The 18,782-nt window shown below is 44.4% G+C and overlaps 1 protein-coding gene across 1 annotated transcript in view; it reads left to right on the top strand.

Annotated features, from left to right (window-relative positions):
* LOC146789984 (uncharacterized) overlaps positions 1-18,782 on the top strand; it is a 228,233-nt gene that overhangs the window by 60,401 nt on the left and 149,050 nt on the right. Inside the window, exon 3 of the mRNA XM_085628305.1 lies at positions 8,367-8,485. Coding sequence (XP_085484431.1) covers positions 8,367-8,485 — 119 coding nt within the window. The remainder of the gene's footprint in view (positions 1-8,366; positions 8,486-18,782) is intronic.

Raw genomic sequence — 18,782 nt, 5'->3', positions numbered from 1 at the left:
GGCCTAGATTTGAGTGTATTCCGAATTATCTGCATAGGTCGCCATCGACAGTCGCTCCATGCCCAGCAGTGACCATAGCTGATGAAGCCACTGCCGATGGTCTCTGATTTTGTCTGTGCCCCACCTGGACAGGAATACTCCATGTGCAGCGTTATGTGCCAAGGCATCTGCCTTCCTTTAACGGAGCGGAATGGGAACGTAAGTGCATGGGGTAGTCCCAATAGTGTACGCAGGGAATCTAGGGATTGTGGTATTAAAAGCATGGTCAATATCATCCAGGATCTGATCCCAGAATCTAGGCAGTTTCGAGCAGTGCCAAAGAAGGTGGAGCAGCGTGCCTGGATTGCCGTAGCTGCGCTAGCATTGTCCATAACATGGGCATTCAATTTTTGTGTACGAATGGGGGGGGGGGGTGGGGTGGGGGGGGGGGGGAGTATTTCCAATAGGAAGTGATCTTGTAGGCGGTTTCCGTATGTCCTAAAGTGTGTGCTGTGTGTTGCGTTCTATAGAGAATATCTTTCTCTTTATCTAATAGCGAGCCGCCTAATTCTGCCTCTCAGTGGTTCTGCCCTGGAGTTCTGAATTTTTGTATCCCCATCGTCCGGTGAAGTTAGATCTCTGAGGTGATTTTTCTTTAGTCTGTCTTAAGGAACAGCCACTTCTCAAATGTAGTCATCGGCCTACCTGCTTTAGGCCATGTGTCCGAGCTGAGCACAGAGTGTCATTTGCGTATGAGTAAAACGGTCTGCTTCCATCCAGGCATAGTCCGTTTTGAGGTAATCCACTGGTATTGGGTCATTGTGGTCAAAGAGGCATCCCCTGAGCTTACACCCGCCTACTACCCATCGTTTAGCGGCGTTCTGGGTCATGCCTGGAGGGAAATCCGTATTTGAAAATAGGGGTGTCGTAGGCAAAGGGAATGTGGTGAGTTCCGCCTCTGTCGCTACTTTTTCCCAGTTCAGAAGCGTTGGACGAATTCCAGGGGAGGAATAGAGCCCCCAGGCTATACAAGGCAGAGGCAGCCACACTTCCCTCCAGATGTGTGATTCCCGCTACTGTCTGGTCCATGAAGCCCCAATGTTTCTCCATTAGTGGGCGATTCCACTCCACCAAGTAGCGCAACTGTGCGGCATGGTAGTAGCAAGACATGTTGGGTACCAAGAGCCCCCCTTCTTGTTCTGAACGCTGTAGAAGCTGTTTATGCAGTGTAGGTTTCGCTCTCTCACATATAAAACGCTTAATCTCCCTTTGAAGTATATTAATCATGCCAGAAGGTGTAGTTGGAGGAAGGGTCTGAAAAATGTAAAGAGCTCGAGGGATAACATTTAATTTTTACCACAGCTATTTTACCAAGCCACAAGAGCAGAAGTCGTTGCCACTGTGTCAGGTCTTTGCGAATTAGGGTGAGAAACTTTGAGTAGTTGGCCTCTGTGTTTTTTAAGGAGACTTTTTTTAGGACTAGACCTAGATCTAGGAGATCCTCAGTAACCCAGTGGAAGTCAAACAGACTGCAGGGCACGTTCTGTGTGTGGTTTAGTGTTGAGATTTAAGATTTGCGACTTTTGCATATTTATTTGAAAGCTTGAGGACGCTCCAAAATCCTGGAGTTCAGCGACAATAGCCGGGAGAGGGGTTAGGGGGTGGTTGATTGAGAAGATGACCTAGCGTAGAGGCTGATCAGGTGCCAATCCACTCCAAAAGGAATACCCCTAGCATTAGGGTGGTCTCCTAATCTCTGGGCCAAAGGTTCCATACAAAAAGCAAAGAGAAGTGGCGAGAGAGGACAGCCTTGCCTCATGCCCTAATCTATAGGAAAGTAGCTACATCTTACGCCATTCACTCAGACCGCTGCCCTGGGGGAGCTATAGATGCCCGAAATACAACTCCTAAAGCGCGCGTGCCCATGCCAAAGTGCTTGAGAGTCGCAAATAGATCGGGCCAGTGCACTCTATCAAATACTTTTTCAGCGTCCACTAGCAGTAACAAGGATGAAAGATTTCATAGTAGACCCGAAGGAAAGTTTAAATTCTCTTAAGGACACGGAGGCGAGGATTATGGTCTACTTTCTATATTTTCCAACACCAGCAGTATTCAACTTTAAACCGAAAAAACACTTTCCCATGGAACATCGGGAAAGGACAGTTCAGAGATCAACCAATCAGCAGCTGTCTTTGTCCTGAAAGGCCCGGGGCTGCTGTTATACGTCCTATTTGTTGACTGCCACCATCCAGCCGTCAGCGAATTCCACTAGTCCGTTTTGGCAGGCTCGGATCCTATTAGAAGCCAAAGGAGAAACTGGATGAACCAGACCTTAACGACCACAAGGTTCCCTAAATAACAAATCGCTTAAGAAAGAATCGAGGACTAAACAAAACACACAATGCCAACTGCACTGTAAATCCATGAAGCAAAGTCATGTTTATAATGAAAAACTGTGCAAATACTTATACCATACGGTGATCCATAGACCAGGGTGGGTAATGACTGAATCCTTAGGAAAGTCTGGGCGGGATTAATCCTCGCCTCCGTGTCCTTAATTAATTTGAAACTTTCCTTCTTGTCTACTAGGAATTTTTTCCTTCTATGGCAGGACCGGAGGCGAGGATTATGCTCGTTTAAAGCTTGTCCACCTCCAGGGAAGCCATGTCAACGACTGGTTTAAAATAGATTTTTTTAAACATGGTCCAATGACCAGTCCGCGGCATTGATAAAGTCTTCAAGGCTTACCCCGAGAAAAAAGGCCTTGGAGGCCATAGCTCCTCTCACAGAGTGAGCGCCAAAATGTGAAGTGTCAATGCCTGCTTCCCGCATGACCCATCTGATCCATCTTGCTATGGTGGGATAAGACAGCCTTGAAGGGTTTCTTGAGGGAGATCAGCAGCTGGTTCACGAAATGGGGGCAATACTCATGTGTCATGCTCTCGTAGGCCTTGAGGCAACGCACCACACACAACTTAGGGTGCCTATCAAAAGCTGGGCACAAAATCACTCTAGAGTCCAACTTAGTGCGGCATTGATGGTAACTGTACTAATCGCTGCACAGCTAACTGTAGCTGCACAGTTTGCACAGCCCTTGCTGGAGCAGTTGTTGTTATACGCATTACAAACTGTATTAGACATTGATATAGTGTAACTAAATGTGCATACTGACCCTGTAAGTCGCAAACGGTTAATGGCCCTAAATGTAGATATGGTATATAAGGCTTAAACTGGCCAGGTTGCCCTTTCGTTGCTGAGGGCACCCAGTCTTGCATTATTTAATGGATGTGGAAGGGCACCTTCGAACCAATTCTGATGTGCCTTGTATGTTAATGGTATTTCAAAAATATTTAGAAGCTCTATAATGTGCTGTATTACTGCGTCAGTGTAGTTATGGAATGTTTGTGTATTAGCATCTGCTGCAGGAAAGTGCACCCAGGAATAGAATGTTTCGTACTTGTAAGCTTTGTGTGCCTCAACCACAAAGGTAACATCTTAATGTGTTTTTGCCTCTCTGCAGTTAACAGAATAACAATTGCGTTTGCCATATTTATTGAAAGGATATCCAAGAACGGTTACACCATAGTGTTTATTGAAATTAGCACATTCTTGTATAAAAAGCATGACCTGTGATTATAAGAAAGATGAGACCTATTACGGTAATCATTGCCATTAAAATGGTAAACGGTATGAACAACTCAACTGTTAATTGTTGCTAATGTTGCCTACTCCTATTAGTCCAAAACACTACGCTATAGAGAGCAGAGTGAAGGTGCCCATCTGCCAGATCAATGGGATGGTCTAAGCTCCATACATCAGTGTTGGATGTCTGGAAACCAGTATAAGTTTTTGTTCTTGGCAGAATGAAGGTTGTGGTCAGCCGGGCTGCATCAGTCGCATTACGTAGAGGTTCTGTGATCGTCCGAGCAGGGAAGTGCTCCTTTCAAAGATCTCCAGCATGGAAGCTATTTTTATAAACATGTGTTATTCTTATCATTGCGGCAAAGGCGCAGAACAGCTCATCTTGTACTGTCTTACTTAAATAACATGTCTCCCACCGAGCAAGCAAACTATATACTTTTAGGGTTGCACATTTAGGAACACAATCTGTACAGACTACAGGGAGTCAGTGGCTATCAGAAATTCGCATACAGCACATATACACCTTTAGCAGAATAGAAGTGTGGCAAAAGTCACCAAGCGAAAGATGTCAATTTAAGTCTGCTCTAAAATGGAGAACGCATGCAAGCAACGCCACAAATGTGTCGGAGTGTACATTGATTGCGATGCCTGCAGTCCAGTGTCTCTGCTTTCTCTTTTAATAGATTTTGTATGAGGATCTGCTCACTAACATAAAGGGTTGATGAGAAACTTCTTAAAGAGGTTTTTGTGTTTAGTTAATTTCCGATTTGCAGAAATGATGATGCAGGCCCAGTGTGAGGTAGAATTTTGTTGCTTGTCCTGTTTGTAGAAGGAGAAAGCTTGACTTTTTTTTTTCCTTTCATTTTATGCACTTTATTGATTGTAAATCCAGCAGTGTTTTGAATCCTTGTGTTAAACCTGAGATTATTTTGCTTTTTTTGTCCAGGTATGTTCATGTATCTGTTCCTGCTCCTTTATAGACAGAGCAGCAGGTTTAAGATGCTGCTGCATAGGGACTATCCAAAGCAGGCAACTGGGTGTAGTCTAAATGCAAATGCCTCTCCTCTTCTGAAATCCATATAGTCAACCCTCCTCTTCTTCCTGGCTATAAACGTAGGGGCATATTTACGAGGGCCTTGCATTATACTTGCCTCACGCAACGTGGTACATGTAGGACCCAAAGCTCCAAGTCATAATAATAAAACTACACAAAGCCAATTTTCATGGCTTCATAATTATGAAGTAATGCGGCGCAAATCGCTGCTTTGCATTAGTCTGCGCAAGGGAGGTGTTCCATAAACGTTGCGGTGGATATTCCCACGTGAATCCCATGGTTTTGACGCATTCCTAGATTTCCCAAACCTGGTAAACCTGGGAATGCTCCTAAAGAGAACGCCTCCCCAGGGGAAGCATAACCAGGAGAAATGTTTATTTCTCCTCTTTTTAGGTCTCTGCTCGAAGGCTGCGCTTGCGCAGTCTCGGTCCGAGATTTAATGTTTTTGAGAAGAGGGGCTTGAACCCGCCCCTCTTCTCCCCTCTTCTCCATTGGCTGGCCTCTTGAATGCTGGCCAGCCATTGGAGAAGAGGTTTGTCTCTCCGAACAGGCCCCGTCCTTTTCGGATTCGGGGTGTGTTTTTTTTCTACTTTTCTCATTATCTCCTCCAGCCAATGGCAAGAGGAGAGAAAAGAAACACGCCCCCGAATTCGAAACCGCAGCTGCCTTTCTCCGAGGCATTTCTGCTTCGCCTCGGAGAAAGGCAGTGGTGTCTCCCTATATTCTTGTTAATTTTCTCTCGACAAGTGTGACAAGCTTACTAAGATCGAACTCCTTGAAAAACTGAAATGAAGACATTCAGCATGCTGCTTTGGGCACACGATTTGCACAAGGTCCATGTAAAGATACGACAGCGCCGAGAGGCCACACCAATAGCAATACAGAGCTATGTAATTGTGGCTAACATACGACAACATTCAACAAAATCTCAAGTGCAAGGCGAAGCTAAAACAAACCCCAAGCCAACCATGCAGGGCTCGCAGGAGGGCGTGCACTGCGATGGCGTCTGGTTACCACAGGCTATTAATGGACATCTATTTTACATCCTCTTCACGTTCTGCACGGATCTGCTTGAACCCGGAGGCGCACGTGCCCGCGCTCTCAGTGAGTGTCCCCACATACAGGGGTGTTTCTCACACGCACCCCCACACTTCGCGCGGCTACTCGCTGGCGCAGTTTAAAAACCCCAGCACCTGCATGGTCCGTCAGGCGCCCGTGTCTGAGCCCAGCTCCTCGCGCCGAAGACTTCTGGCTTCTCGGCTCTTCTGGCGCACACCAGCGCGCGGGCGAAGCTACCTCTCACCGGGCAAATCAAAACACGCCCGGACGCGGAAAAATGTAATGCAACCGAGGTGATAAGGAGGCAACTGTGATGCGCACTCGGAGAGCCCGCGAGTGACGGAGGAAGCGGCCGAGGCATTAATTACGGGGTATTTAATCCTCCTCGCTGCACTAAAGAGCTCCTGTGCTGTGGGTGTTGTGTTTCCCCGGAACCACAGGCAAAACAAACTCGAGTCAACCTCGAAAGACGCGCATCTGAATGTTTGAAAGTAGCAGCAGGCCAGGATAGCACAGCAAGGGGGCTGGTCTGCTGCTTAAATTACTTAATGTCTTTTGACCTGAACTGTGGGTTCAAGTGAGTGCTTGAAATAGAAGTGTAATAGTGTCAGTACTCACTATCCGAGAGTGCTGAGAGGTGCAGGTATTCTTCTAGTAAATGTAAACTCTCCCTTTCAGACTAAAGTGCATGCACTCAGTACCTACCCATTTAAAGCACGTGTTCGTGTGACCCTAGAGATTAGACCAAATAGGGGTCATATGGGAAAGTGCAATGTTTGAAACATATATATAGATTTCACTCCTTTACAGTGATCACTTCTCTAGCGTCTGCACAGGTGTTTACACTTAAGTAAGGTATACTAATTCAGATCAGCGACATACTTACTAGTCTATAGCATTGCCTTGACGTTTCAGGCACTAATTTTAACGCACGGGAAGGCGCAGTCTACATCGCACAGTTGTGATGGTTTAAAATATCAAACCACATCCTCAAAATAAAGTCATGTTCTTGAAATGCTATTTTTTCCAGGCTTTTCTTACTTGTAGCTACGGAGGGGGGAAGCGCTATACAAATATAGCTCTGCCCAAAACCCTGACCCACTTACACAGCCTGTTTACTATTTTTTTTTGCACTGAACAGCACTCGTCATTGCACTCTTTCTCTGTGTGCTACCTCATTCCTTTGTGCACCACGTCAGACACCTCATTCTTCGATACACCCGGTGGCAGTGCTGCGTGTTGTGGTGTGCAGGGCACTATTCTTCCCTTGCACTCTGATCTCCCTTGTTTTGCATCCAAAATGTCCCTGTGGCCTGCACTTCATACAGCCTTTTCACCCCAGATGTGGTCGTTTGTCGACCTGGACTTTCTGGCCACGCACCCTTTTCCCGATATCCCCATCGCCGGGTGCAGAGCATAGCTGTGTGTGTGGGTGGCTTTGTGTGTGTGGGTGCAAATGTAATAGGTCTCGCATTTGAGAGTGATTAAGCTATTGACATTGTAAATAACAATGCAGTTTCTTTAAATGTTTTAAAAACAAAAACCTAAACAAAAATAATGTCATGAGCAATGCCAATAGCTCTAACTTTAACAATGCCGAGACCATTGCATTGTAAATGCTTGTTTTCCTCTTTCTATGTGTGCTGTATTGCAACAGGCACAGGCACCATGTTGCAATGATCCCTGTATTGGCGCTAGGCGTCCGAAACTGTACCAGTGCAGGGGGAAATGACAGGAATGGACGGTTTTGGATAAATATGGTGCATTCATGCCCTTTCCCTGTGGCGTAGGGTAGCGCAGCAAGATAACTTGCTGTGCTGCCCTGCACCACCTTGCTCATAAATATGCCCCCAATTTCCACACTCCATATTCTAGCAGCATCTTGAAAAGAGTGGGTGCAAAACAGCTAGAAAAAGTTCTATAACAAATCCACCTGCTGTCCGACAACCTAGTAGGAGTTTTGTCATCTAAGAGGAATTGACTCTGCTTCAAGAAACAGCAGTGAGGATCTTATATTCTCAATCAGTTTTGACAGGTTTCGTTAACACTTGAAAGTTGTGGCCTAAAACGGTGGGTCATACATTTCTCTAGCCCAGAGTAAGGCATTGATATGAGGGAGCCATTTAATTGGGTGATGTATTTTATTTCCAACCTCCGTCAACGCTAAAGGGTGTTCTTTGTGTAAGAAACTAACGAAAAGGCACCTAGTAGTCTCCCTTTCCCCTGCACTTTACACTCTTCTCCCAGCCCAGCCCCAACCCCCCCCGAATCCCTAGCCCACTTTTCACGTTCTCCATCAACGATCCTTTAAGAGGCAACAACAGCAGGGCTGTTTGAGCGTAGCTTGCCTGACCCGTGCCTGCGGTCCAATCGTAACTTCCTTTCAAACTGAACTCTTTTTAAAACAATTGTTAATATGGTCATTTCACTTAATGATATAGAGACTGTAACCAATGACTGATCAGGGACTTCCTTTCCTTGCACCTGGCAAACTGTTATTTCTTCTTACGAAATATTTATTCTGGTGTTCGTCAATCCGTCTCAATCAATTGCTGCGTTTTCCTGAAGAGCGTTATTCATTAAATTTTTGTTTTCTATTCAATTCCCATTCATGTTTGTCTTCGTTTTAAAGGTAGTTTACCTAGAAAGAGGCTGCATTCAGGAAACGAAAGTACCGCTTGTAAGCGCTTCAAAAGCACAGATGATGAAGATTCTTCACATTCAGAAAAAATATATGGAATTTCAGAAAAGGTATGTTTATGCATTTGAGTCCATGTACATTTTTACTTATTGAAGTACAGTATGCCTTCATAAAATGCAGTTATTTAATCTTAGTCATTTCCCTCGGTTTATAGTGTTGAACCTTTGTGGATATCTATGGTGGATGTAGGATCAGATGCATTTTTAAAAACCCGAATGGGATTGTCCATTGTCTTAAACAACCAGGTTCCCTCTTTTTTTTCTTCATTTTATTTTGAAGGTTTTGTATAGCGCGAACAATACCCTTGCATGTAGCAGAGCGCTTTACATGGCAGATGTAAAACTTTGCTGCGCCCATCTGTAAATACCACTGTGGTAGTGGTCTCCATGAACCTGTGCACATCTTTATATTGTGATTGTGTGTGCCTCAGGATAACTTGCAACCCCGCCACACTTAAGAATGGTCAACAGTATTGTGTTCCATCAAACAATGCAGAAGCGACATAGTACCAATGTGAGAAGTTGGCCTGGCATATGCTGGTTACTAGTTATAATGGCCACCTTGCACCAGTCCAATTCGACTCTTATGGTAGATAGGTTTAAGACAACCTTTTAAAGAAAGCTATTCTAGTGGTAGCTGTGAAGAGCAGCCTTCAGGCTAAGTCTCTGAGGAATGTAAAGCAGCTTGTTTTACCTTCTAATCTCTTGAATTACCAAATGAAAGGACACCACACAGGTGTGTATATATATATCAAATATATATGTATTTATTACTAGACACACTCTACTAATCTCTTTATGAGATTAGAAGCCAAGTACACATTCAAATGTCAACGTTTCACAATAAATTAAGCACAAATATGGCTGGAGCCCTAGGGGCGTACCAGACCATATACTAAAAAAATGGTATAACAATATCGACTTGCAAAATGACAAGGCCTGGGGAATCGCTGGGGCTTCACTACTGCAGTGTTAGCAGGTAAGTAACAAGCCCACGGGGGACGCGTGCAGTGTGTGAACACAGCCGCGGGTTCCCTATTGATTTATAATGGAGCAAGACTCGGTTTGATTTTTAAAGTTTTAGGGTACTTCGAGGAAGTCTACAAGCAAGCCACTTACAAAGTAAGTATTTCGAGGGCCAACACACACTAGGGCACCGGAGTGCACGAGTTACCTCTCCCAGGGAAGCCGGGTGCATAGGTGTCTTTTGGTGTCGGGTCGCGTCGCTGTTTTCTATGGAGACCAAAGAAGACTTGCTGCTTGTGTCGACTGAAGAAGTGTCCGGTGGAATCCAAGGGTGGATTCAAGATGCAGAAGACCTGAAAATTGAAGGGACAGTGTTCAAAGTAACTTGCCAGTGACCGGTGGCCAGGAAGATGGATGACCACAGATGTCGCGTGATTTCAGGTCGTCGATGGTGTTTTGACTCTTCGCTCACGAGGTCCAGGAAGGATCAACGATGACCAGCAGCTGGATTCGGAGTGTCCCACGACGTCTGCAGCTGATGGCGGTGTCGGCAACCGGATTGGAGCCAACAAGCCTTGGCAACTGCAAGTCCCGTGTAGACTGAAGAAAGTCGATGGTGCAGACCAGCAAGGTCTGAGGGACTCACCCAGCGAGGGTGAGTGAAGGCAGGCCTGGAGCAACCAGGGGAGCCCTTTGAGTCGATGAGAGTCTTCGGGGGACCCACTAGCCAATGGGCAAGTGATCGCGAAGGCGCCTCCTCAGGAAATGCTTCACAGGAGCCCACGGTCACTCGGGACGGGGTAGGCCGCTGATTTTCGCTGCAAGACCTGCTGGAGGCTTGGGCCACAAATGGTCCAATGCACAAGTTCGTAGAACGTTAACGGATTGCACTCGACAATAGTGCACAGTCCCCGGGTATTGCTGTTCCTCATCACTCGTGGGGTCCACTCACCACAGCTTTGCTGGGGACTCACAATGGCTGTCAAAGTCAGGAAATCCACTTCCGGGGCAGCAGGGACTTCGAACTCCGGCGGGAGCGGGAAAGTTGGCAACCGTTGATTAAGGTTTTTAGTGCCTGCCAAGCAGGGGAGTTCAAGGGAGATTCTTCTGTGTTCCAAAGGTAGTGGAACATCGAAGGGCCAGGATTATTCTTTGTAGAGCGTCGTCCAGGGTTATCTGCTTTGCAATGGCAATGCTTGCTATCTTATAGTGAAGATAGGGGAGGGACTAGCTCTATGACCACTCCTCTAGGAGGGTCAGGGTAGGGGGTGGTTACACCCACTTCCCTTTGTCCAGTTTCGCTCCAGAGCAGGGACAGGTAGCCCCTGAACCGGTTTGAGCTGGCATATGCACAGAGGAGCCTACTGTTCCCCCAGTGCAGGACTTCAAAGCACTCTAGGAGTGCACCCACCCAGCTCCAAAACACTTAATCCTGTCCGGAAGGTGGTGACACCTCCCCGTGACAGGATGCCTATTGAGCTTCCTCCACTGCGAGTTTCAGTCAGCAGCAGGAGGGCAGCCCAGTGTCTGTGCTGGTGGCATCCATTTTGTGATGCCAGGGCTCTTTCAGATTTCTGTCGTTTAAGTACAGTGGGTACATGTCGTCCCCTCTAGAAGGGTGGGGATCATACTCCCACACCAGTTACTGGTGTGGAGGTATGATTCCAAGTGGTTTGACACTAAACATGACATGTTTTGATGCAGTCATTCCAAAGTTAGCATTTACCGCTAGGTTATAATGCACTTAAGAGTATATGGTTTAACCGCATCCACAAACAGCCATAGAGAATAGACTCTGCCAGCTGCAGAGGGGTCCTGCTCATGCAGAAGCACCCCCTCACATAGTAAACCAAGCACCCTGCCCTCAGGATTGATAGGGCCTGCTATAGGGGTGGCTGATAGGTTTATATGTGTGTATGGTGAAACATGGGAACATATACCTCAGTGAGGAGTGCTAACACTACCTCACATAGGCTGCAGGTGTCAGATTGATAATGCTTCCCAGGGGTGGCATAATACATGCTGCAGCCCCTGGTAGGCCTGTGAAGTACCAATACCCTAGGTACCATATACTAGGGGCTCATAAGGTACCACAGTATCCAATCACTATTGCATCTAATATGCACACCAAGTCGTTTAGAGAGAACAGAGAGACTGGGGCCCTGATTAGCAGGGACCCAGCCAGACTATAGCCAGAAACCAGTGTATACATTAGAAAAAACGTGGGGGCAACATAAGTGCAGATCCTACTCTCCTACAGCGAACAATACCCTTGCATGTAGCAGAGCGCTTTACATGGCAGATGTAAACCTTTGCTGCGCCCATCTGTAAATACCACTGTGGTAGTGGTCTCCATGAACCTATGCACATCTTTATATTGCGATTGTGTGTGCCTCAGGATAACTTGCAACCCCGCCACACTTAAGAATGGTCAACAGTATGGTGTTCCATCCAACAATGCAGAAGCGACATATTACCATGTTTCTCACTGTTGAGGCCTTAGAAGGCCTAAAGTGGTTTGGGGTTGCTTGTGGTACCGCCTGGAGATTTTCTGGGCTAGATGATCAGCTGGGACTGTTACTTTGGAGTACAACCCAGGCTGATTTGCTTCTGTCTGGTCCCTGTCTGGAGTTGCACAGTGGGTGAAAAGTGATGAACTGGAATGCCTTCAATTGACTATCAATTTGTTATCCCAGTAGACATCTCTACAAAGCATCACCATCTCTGGAATATAAAATATGTATTTCTATAAAACTGGTATGTGTCTTAATTCACACCTTGATTCAAATCATTGCTTTCTGCTTTATTTAGCTCCTTTGGAGTCCAGCATGTTATCCTAAGTAAGGTTCTAGTCATAATCTCTTATTTGGTATTTATAAACATTGAATATCTATGCCTATGTTCTGTAGTCAACCACTTTGACAAGCAAAATATGCAGATATATATATATATATATATATAACTTTCCACCTTTTCTTATTCTGACTAATATGCACCTGGAATAAATCCATTTCAACTTAATCCAAGAGCGCTGTTCATTTATTTGGGAAGGAGTGCATTTGTGTACCTGATGTGCATTGTGAAACTTTATATATATATATATATATATATATATATATATATATTCTGTCCACAAAGCTGCCTTTGAGGATTCGCCACACAAGCAGGGGTTACTGCACTCGATGCCACAGGAGGAAATGTATCAGCATGCCTCCCAGCCTCTAGACTCTGCCATACGCGTTTCAAGCTGTATTGAAGCTCTTGTTCACTGGCTCAAAAGAATAACGAAAACAGGTGAGTTTGGAGCACTTGATTTATTCAATTTCAAGTCCCGCCCAAATGGGCGTTTCGTTAGGCATTCTGGATAATATAGTCCGAAGGTATGCCTGTTGACTATGAACACGTTCCTTTCTGCATGTGCACTGTTTCCGCCAACTTTGTTCAAATGTATAACCCGGTTGGGTAAGAGGCATCAGAAGCACCACCGATTACTTCTCCAAATATGAACTGTGGCTCAGGCCCCCTGCCTTCCTGAAAGGTGCCCATAAACTTACGAGCACTCCGGATCCGCTGAAACCGCGGCGGGGCAAATCCGCGACCAGGCTGGCCGCAATATTTTCTGTCCACAAAGCTGCCTTTGAGGATTCGCCACACAAGCAGGGGTTACTGCACTCGATGCCACAGGAGGAAATGTATCAGCATGCCTCCCAGCCTGCTTGTGTGGCGAATCCTCAAAGGCAGCTTTGTGGACAGAATATATATATATATATATATATATATATATATATATATATATATATATATATATATATATATATATATATATATATATATATATTTTTTTTTTTTTTTTTTTTTTGGGTTGCATGATTAGAAAGAAAGTATGGCTTTTACGCTAAAAACAAGCTATGCGTGTAATATCATTTACCTTTAATTATTTCATATTTAAAACCTTTGGTGCTAAGATTGTTTGTTTAGGTCACGTCCTGAACAATGGAATGCTTCCATCATTGGTGCTAAAGGGAACTCGGCAAATAGTCAGCGCTGCTTCACAGGAAAGAAAAAAAAAAAACATTTAGTCAATTTATGGTAGTGAAGGAGAGTCACCGCAAAACAATTCATTACAGGGACAGCGCTGTTTTTTTTTTCTTTTTCTTTCCTCTTCAGAGTTAAATCCAGGTGCATTGAGTGGTGTCTCTACAAGTGAGTTTATTTTTTAATTTTTTAGAAGGTGCACACATGGTTTAACAGGTAAAACTGGTGGGGCCAGCTACAGCGTGCAACCAGAAGATTGTGTGTCTACATATAGGAGTGTGTATATGAATATATCTAAATAAAACACGCATATATTTAAGCATTTTGCACGGGCTGTGATTAAATATTACTCATGTCTGTGGAAGGGGATGTCTTCGGAGTGTCTCAAACTACTGATCTCTTGGCACCATTCCTTCATTCTTTTGGTTCGACACGTGCCGTTTTTCCCCAGATATCTTTCTCAAACCCTTCATCGCACCTCACCGTGAGCGAAGTAGCTGCATTGCCTGGCCTGTGGGGAACAAAAAGAAACCATTGAGCACATTATTTTCTTCTGCCCAATCTACATGTCCCAAAGGAGGTTTTGGATAATCCCGCTTTTTCAGAATTTGGGAGTTAGGGAACACAAGGAAGTACTCTGGATTCTGAGCTATGACATATGAAGGTTGTCAATCTTTGCTCTCTCTAGTTTTTTTGATGAGTGTGTGGAGAATATGGTGCAAGCTGAGTATCTCTTAAACTTGTATAGTGGCGAACGGTAACACAGAGCAGCTGCACAATCGTTGAAGAGTAGGAAGGCTAATACTTGTTGTATAACCGAATCGATTTTAAGAGTTTTTTTTTTTTTTTTTTTTTTTTTTAAACCTTTCAGCAGGTCATTAACCTATTGTATTGCCCAGAGAACTACGCTCGCCTAGCTTCTGGATAGCTGGGTATGCAAGTATGTCAACAATTGATTCAAGCCTAGGGAGCTACCAGGCACTCCCCGACACATTGCATAAAACCTTTACGTTGCAGGAGCCTGCTTTACCTCAAGGAGTTAGTTTGCTTCATTGTTTATATTATTACACACAGTTTTGCACATTTATACTGAAAATGGCAATTGTTTTATGTATGTTTTATTTCAAGTGCTCTTGTGGCTTACAGCCGCAATGAAAGTTTTCAATAAAGAAAGATCTCACACCCCATCTCTTTTCTCTTTAGCACCCTCTTTTCCCTCTCTCCTGCACATACGTCTTTGCATCTCCTTTAATTAATCATCACCACACAAATCAATCAATCTGCATTTGTATAGCGTAGCATTGTCACCCCTGGGGTTATCTGGCCGCTGTGGGTTCGACGGTAGAAATTGAGGCATTCTATGAGTGGTGTAGGGTCATCGTTTGTGGCGATGCATTGAATGGATTCCTTGTAGATGATTGCAATGTTCCCCCAAGTTTGTTCGTGTGGTCTCTGTGTATCATCTTGCAGCCTTTAGGTGTTGCTGTGGTGATGTCTGGGATCGCGAAGGGGTTGAGCCATGTTTCACTGATGAAGGTTAACATCCGGGGAGATGAGTGATGAGGGTGTCCCACATTTCTGTGGTGTTGCAGAGGGACCAGGTGTTTAGCACAATGCATTGAAGAGGTTCTGGGTTGTTCGTGATTTTTCTGAGCGGTAGCTGCGCAGGCTCCAGTGCGGGATGGCTGGTCTGTTGCTGGAGAAGGGGCAAATTGCAGCAGGTGAATGGTCTTTTGGTGGATTGTGGGGCGTCAGTGCAGCAGTTGTTGTTTCGGTGTCCGGGGTTCAGGGCCAGGAGCAACTCAGCGGTAAAGCGGCGGCTAGCAAGAGTGCCACGGTCCTGGAACTGAACGTGGATCCAGGTGTGTACGGGTGCAGACGGGCTTGTCTGTGGCCCGCCGGCTGTGCATCTGCTGCATGGCAGCACAGCGGCCTTTATAAGTTGTCTTGGGAGGCAGGAGTGGCTGGCAGGGAGACTGGAGGGTGGGAAGTGGGAACCTGCAGAAGCAGGAAAAACGGGATGCGGGACAGCAGCTGGATGGTAAACCACTCCTGAGAGTTGCAGCACACCCGATCCGACCACCAGGCAAAAGAAGAACCCAGAAGCTAAATTAAATTAACCCAAAGGCCCAACCCTTTAAATAAAGTGAACTAAATGTAATCTACTCTATCCTGAGCAGGCCCAAATAGGCAGCTTCGAGGGCCGAGAGCAGCAGTACCTTCTGATGGGCTAGGCGGCTGAGCAAGACCAGGAGCTCAAGGGCTATAAATATTGCACCACTCTCCTGTAATCACAGTATTGTTGTTTAACTTCCTGTCAATATTTTGACAGCTGTGTTTCTCCTTCACCTTACTTGCGCATAGACTTGCAGTTCTAATTGGCACACCTTACCATTGCTCTATACACTCTGCAGAGACCAAGGACTGTATGAGCATGGATTCTGATCACTCTTATGACCCACTGACGGACCTTGAGAAATTTGCACTGCCTTCGGCCTGAAAATCCACAGCTCTCAATCATGGCCCATAATAAACATCCAACCACAACATGACTGTCAGATATATGGAGGCAACAGACTTCACGGTACATATTCTACATGAGTAATATGTTGTTTGAAAAAAGCAACAGAAACCCAACATCTTGGAAAAAGCGAATACGCCTTAGTATTGCAGGAGTACATAAAATGTGAACTGCAACCACATCGCTGTTCTCAGCGGGCCAGAGAGCACACTGTGTGGTGGTAGGGCACGGGGAGAGGCACAGGACAACATAGAGATCTACTTTTTAATGAGCTTTTCGGAATATCTATATATTTGCTACTCCATTTGTTTGACATGTCCAGGGAAACGTATTGCTGCATCTTTTTGAAAATTCTTTGTTACAATGCAAGTAAACTGAAAATAGCTTGCATGTCTTATTCTCTTGCGCATAATGTGTGTCTGCAGCTCTCAATTTGTGTAGACTATCCATGCTTCCAGAAGATGCTGAAAAGATCTCTGAAGGAGAGGGAAGTGATGCTCCCAGCAACGGATTGTAGTGAGTACAGAAAAGGTTTGCTTCTTCTGAACTTGGACCCTGGTTTAGGAAAAAGCCAAAGGGAGGTACTTCGCCACCTATGCAGACCCACTCCGAGCACACCCCCAAGTCTTTGCAGGTGTGCCATCACCACAGACATTCCCTCCCTACAGATAAACTTTTAAAGGATTGTTGGTGATGGACCATCCAGAATCTAGAATTGACCCCTCCCCCTCACCCCCCAAAAGGTTTGTTTGAGGTTCACCGTGCTTCGAGAGCATCACTGTTGAATAACGCTTCAGTGTATTGCTCCAATTTATCTGAAGGACATGATGTCAAACTGTAGCATTGACAACCTCACTCTCCCGCTATTTTGCTGACAGTTGGTTTTATGTTAATGTCTTCAGGCGCAAACACCAAAGATGCTTTCCAGACTTCTTTAAGGATCACCAAGAAGGTCGGGTATTTCCTTCTGTTCCACTTTCTGATTCTCCACCAATAGAGAAGAGCTCCTAGACACCTCATTGGAGTCGTACTCCAGACAGACTAACTTCCTGAGGTGCCAAGGACCCCTGAAAGATCTGTGTTCCTCTTTGGACTACAAAGACATCCACAGAGAATTTTGAGCACAAGCTACAGCACTTTTCTCCAATATTTCCAGCCCTGTAGATCTACTACAAAAATTATGTTCCTTCCACAATTCTAACTAGATATTCATGCTTTTGCAAAAAAAAAATCCTGAACAGTATCCATTGTGTGTAAAAGTAGACGATCAAAAGGACTTCTCGTGGATATTTTGGTGTCCGATACCAGCGTGCTTCTCATTCTGGCTGAAATACACAGGGTTTGGACCAGATGCTTAACTAAAATTAGTGACACTTTTAATGTAAATGGACATACTGAAGGCAGAACATCTTGAATACTATGGTTCACAGACCAACTCTTCACACTGTAGACTGGAGGTACACCAACAGCAAAAGTTTCCATCCTTATACTGGCAGCAAGCACTCCACCACAGAAGCCTCATTACCAAAAGCTTTGGCATCAATCTAGCAAAAGTTGATTTCAAAAGATGGGTGACGTTGCCGTGAATCCTTTTGTGTTCTGGCTATACCAGCTTCACTTTTAAAAATGCACCATGACATAAACTATATGTAAAGAGGCACAAGGTGTACTGAGCTATTATTGTTGAGAAGGGGTAGGGCCATCATAACCCACTCAAAAGTTTCTCACATTTATCTGTCTTTGGATAAAAGCCTTCAGCAATAGACGTCTGTTTCCATGTGTTTGGATTACTGAAGCAGATATTCACTTGAAGTTTTCATTAGAAAGATTGGGGAAGCTCATGTTTTCTCCGAGATGCTGGAGGAACAGATTATTTTGAAACGGGCTCTTAACCAAGCAAATGACCCAGAGTGCCCAGGAAAGTTTAGTACTTTGACGTTTGACATTTGTGAAAATGTATGTAAATTCAGCCCATATATTTAACTTGCACTGAATGAGTACATAGTTTTTGTGAAACTCCATTTGCACTCTGTTTTTCGTTTATGCTTGGGCAACCATGGTGTAGGGATCCTGGCCATGCAAGAGAACTGGTTTGAGATCATGGAGGGAGCACCAAGAAGGAAGTCACTCTGTTAAGTAAATCCTTTAAATTTCTTTTATTCTTCTTAGTAACACAATCGATAGGATATCAGCCAACGTGCTTCGTTCCTATCAAAGGAACTTCATCATGGCTGAAAGCAATGAGACCGCACATAAATAACCACAACACATAAATACACTACAATAATTACACATACAAATGAACAAATATATACACAACACAAAAATCTGGACACAAATATATAAACATACTGTTATAACATATTAACCAAATGCAACATATACCCGAAACAGAATACTCAAAAAATAAATATATATTTACACAGACATCACACTATGTACAAGCCCACAATAAAACGTAACATTTAAAAACCACAAGAAGGTAGAATTTAATAGTTTTCTTATTTTAAGATTGCACAGGTCCATAAAAAATGTGAAAAGAGAACAATCGATAGTAAGAAATGACGCGAAAAATAAAAACCTATAACAAAAGTGCTTGAGGAATAGTAAACAAGAATAAAAGTTATAATAGAGTAAAACATAAAAGAACAGGAAAGAGCCAGAAGGGTAGGGAGACAAAGAAAAACAAAAAAATTGAAGCGAAAAATACAGAAAAATAATAAATTGAAATCTAGACTATTAATCAACGCCAACAAAAAAAATATATAATCCCACCTAAATATTTAAGGTGAAATAATCCGAAACATCAAGTGTTTAGGATCCGAA

The sequence above is a fragment of the Triturus cristatus genome, chromosome 10 (genome assembly GCF_964204655.1).
Source record: "Triturus cristatus chromosome 10, aTriCri1.1, whole genome shotgun sequence".
NCBI classification, from domain to species: domain Eukaryota; kingdom Metazoa; phylum Chordata; class Amphibia; order Caudata; family Salamandridae; genus Triturus; species Triturus cristatus.
The sequence above is the reverse complement of the archived record's forward strand: the minus strand, read 5'-3'. Positions and strand labels throughout refer to the sequence as shown.